We start from the raw sequence: 2,271 nt of genomic DNA, 5'->3' as shown, positions 1-2,271 counted from the left end.
AAAAAAAAAACTAGTTTTGGGCTACGGTTGTGGGTGGGGGTCTTGGTTGGGTCCTTAACCACATACGCAAGCACACACGCACAGCGAGCCTAGTCAGCGAACATTTTCTCAGAACTACTATTTAAATGTATAAAAATTGACAATCAGTCGCTTCAGAGATTTTAAAATATTCACAATAATATTTAGTTTATACAGCATACAATTAAAAGAAAAAAAAACCAGTTGAGCGAAATGACGTTGAAGATTTCGTTAATATCATACGAAAAGGTCAAGCTGTCCCGGCTGCTGTGTTTATTTTTTCCCCACTTTAAATAATCTGTTTATTTTTCCTTCCACACTACAGGTACATTGAGATCTTTCGTAGCTCTTTGGCTGAGCTGAAGCGTGCCTCCAAGGGCAATGGGCGTACAGGTCCGTATGACTTGAAGGATCGTGGCGGCAATCGTGGCAATGATTTTGGCGGCGGCCGTAATATGCGTGGCGGCAATGGTAAACATTTTACGTACTTCACATTTGAAATTGTATGTTTAAACTGCATACTTTCGCCGCAGATTGGGGCAACAACGGTGGCCCGTTTGGCATTGGCGCTAATAATTCACTTGGCTTCAATAATCTACCTAATTTTACTAACTCTGGCAATTTTGGCAATAATTTTGGACCTAATGGAGGTGGTGGCAACGGCGGCGGTGGCTTTGGAAATGGCGGCGGTGGTTTTGGCGGTTTCGGCAATGGCGGAAACTTTGGCAACGGTAATGGCAATGGCGGCGGTGGTGGCGGCTTTGGTGGCAATAATCGTTTCAACAACAGCGGCGGCAACTTTGGTAATGATTTCGGTGACTTTGGCAATTTTGGCAACAACCGAAACTTCAGCAATGGCGGCAATTTCGGCAATGATTTTCCTAGCGGCAATAATCGTAACGGCGGAAGCATCGGTGGGGGGCCCAATGGCGGCGGAAACTTTGGCAATTTCGGCAATTTCTTCGATAGCAACGGTGGTGGCGGCGGCGGCTCAGGTGGTGGCAATGGAAATATGGGCGGTGGCTTCAATGGCGGCAATGCCATGGGCGGTGGTGGCAACAATGGCGGCAATTTTGGACCCATTGGTGGTGGTCGCAATGATAATGAATACTTTACCATACATATGCGCGGACTGCCATATCAGGCCTTCGAAAATGAAATTTATAAGGTGCGCATTTAGCTTTTAAACGTTACGTGGTTTTGATGCAACTACACTTTGGAATATCATTTACAAACGCTATATTTTCCTCTTTACAGTTTTTCGACCCGATTCGCCCATCCAACGTACGCGTAAATTTCAACAAGAAGGGTTTGCACAGTGGCACCGCTGATGTTTTCTTCGAATCATATGAAGATGCACAGCTAGCGATGAAGCGACATCGCGAGCAAATGGGTTCACGTTATATTGAGCTCTTCTTCGATGGCAAGACCAAAGTCGGCAATATACAATCTGGTGGAGGTGGCGGCGGTGGCAACTACTCTCGCCGTATCTAAATAAATGACACGATAAGAAGTGGAAGGCTTGGCTTCTTTACATTTGCTAAAATGTAATGCGCAAGTAAAAAGATAAAACCAAGCCAGAAGGCAAATGATAAATGTTGCACTACGTAACAAGAAATTCAAATAAAAACAATTATTACAAGCAATGCCGTCATTTGTGAACGATCCGCATGTTTACTGCATTCAAACTATGTATTGCAATGGTCCAAACACATTAACACCGTTACTTTTATAATAATTTAATTTGTAATTTGTCTATGCTGTAAGTCAATTCAATAACATGAAACTATCAACCCATAAATTTAAATAAAGAATACCGTTAAGTTTTATTTTTTAACGCATAGTGGAAAATTAAAATGGATTCTTTGTCACGCATCCTCGTGCCTACATACATGCATATGCGTACAGACCTGAAATAATTTAACACGCACATTGCTGAATCGGAAGTTTCAAATGAGTTATTTTTTTATTTGATTAGTTTTAAAAGCTTAACGTAGTCGCTTTATTTTCAAGCAATTTTCCTCAAGCAAAGCGGGTTCTAAAATCTCAATTGTTAATATTTAACAAAAATCCATTTACTTAATTACTGTAATAAAAATATATTTTTCTTATTTTCTAATCATCAAGTTTTCATCTAAAATATATTTCTGAAAATGAACGGGTAACAAGAAGCTATACCGAAATTTGTCAATAAAGATAAAGAACATTTGGATTAATTATTCATAACTCTGTAAAACTGGAACATTGTACGTT

The 2,271-nt window shown here is 40.3% G+C and overlaps 1 protein-coding gene across 2 annotated transcripts in view; it reads left to right on the top strand.

Annotated features, from left to right (window-relative positions):
* glo (heterogeneous nuclear ribonucleoprotein glorund) overlaps window positions 1–1,973 on the top strand; it is a 6,409-nt gene extending 4,436 nt beyond the window's left edge. The window contains exons 5-7 of one of the 2 annotated variants that reach the window (XM_017634572.1): window positions 344–489; window positions 669–1,186; window positions 1,276–1,973. In XM_017634572.1, the coding sequence (XP_017490061.1) occupies window positions 344–489; window positions 669–1,186; window positions 1,276–1,512 (901 nt within the window). In that variant the 3' untranslated portion in view covers window positions 1,513–1,973. Of the gene's footprint in view, window positions 1–343; window positions 490–551; window positions 1,187–1,275 lie in introns of both variants that reach the window. The other variant, XM_017634571.1, reaches the window with a different exon arrangement.
* Window positions 1,974–2,271: the final 298 nt, after the last annotated feature.

This window comes from Rhagoletis zephyria, unplaced genomic scaffold (genome assembly GCF_001687245.7).
Source record: "Rhagoletis zephyria isolate East Lansing unplaced genomic scaffold, Rhagoletis_zephyria_1.1 Rzeph_scaffold_13746, whole genome shotgun sequence".
Taxonomy (NCBI): Eukaryota; Metazoa; Arthropoda; class Insecta; order Diptera; family Tephritidae; genus Rhagoletis; species Rhagoletis zephyria.
Note: the sequence above shows the minus strand (reverse complement) of the source record. Positions and strands in the feature narration are given on the sequence as shown.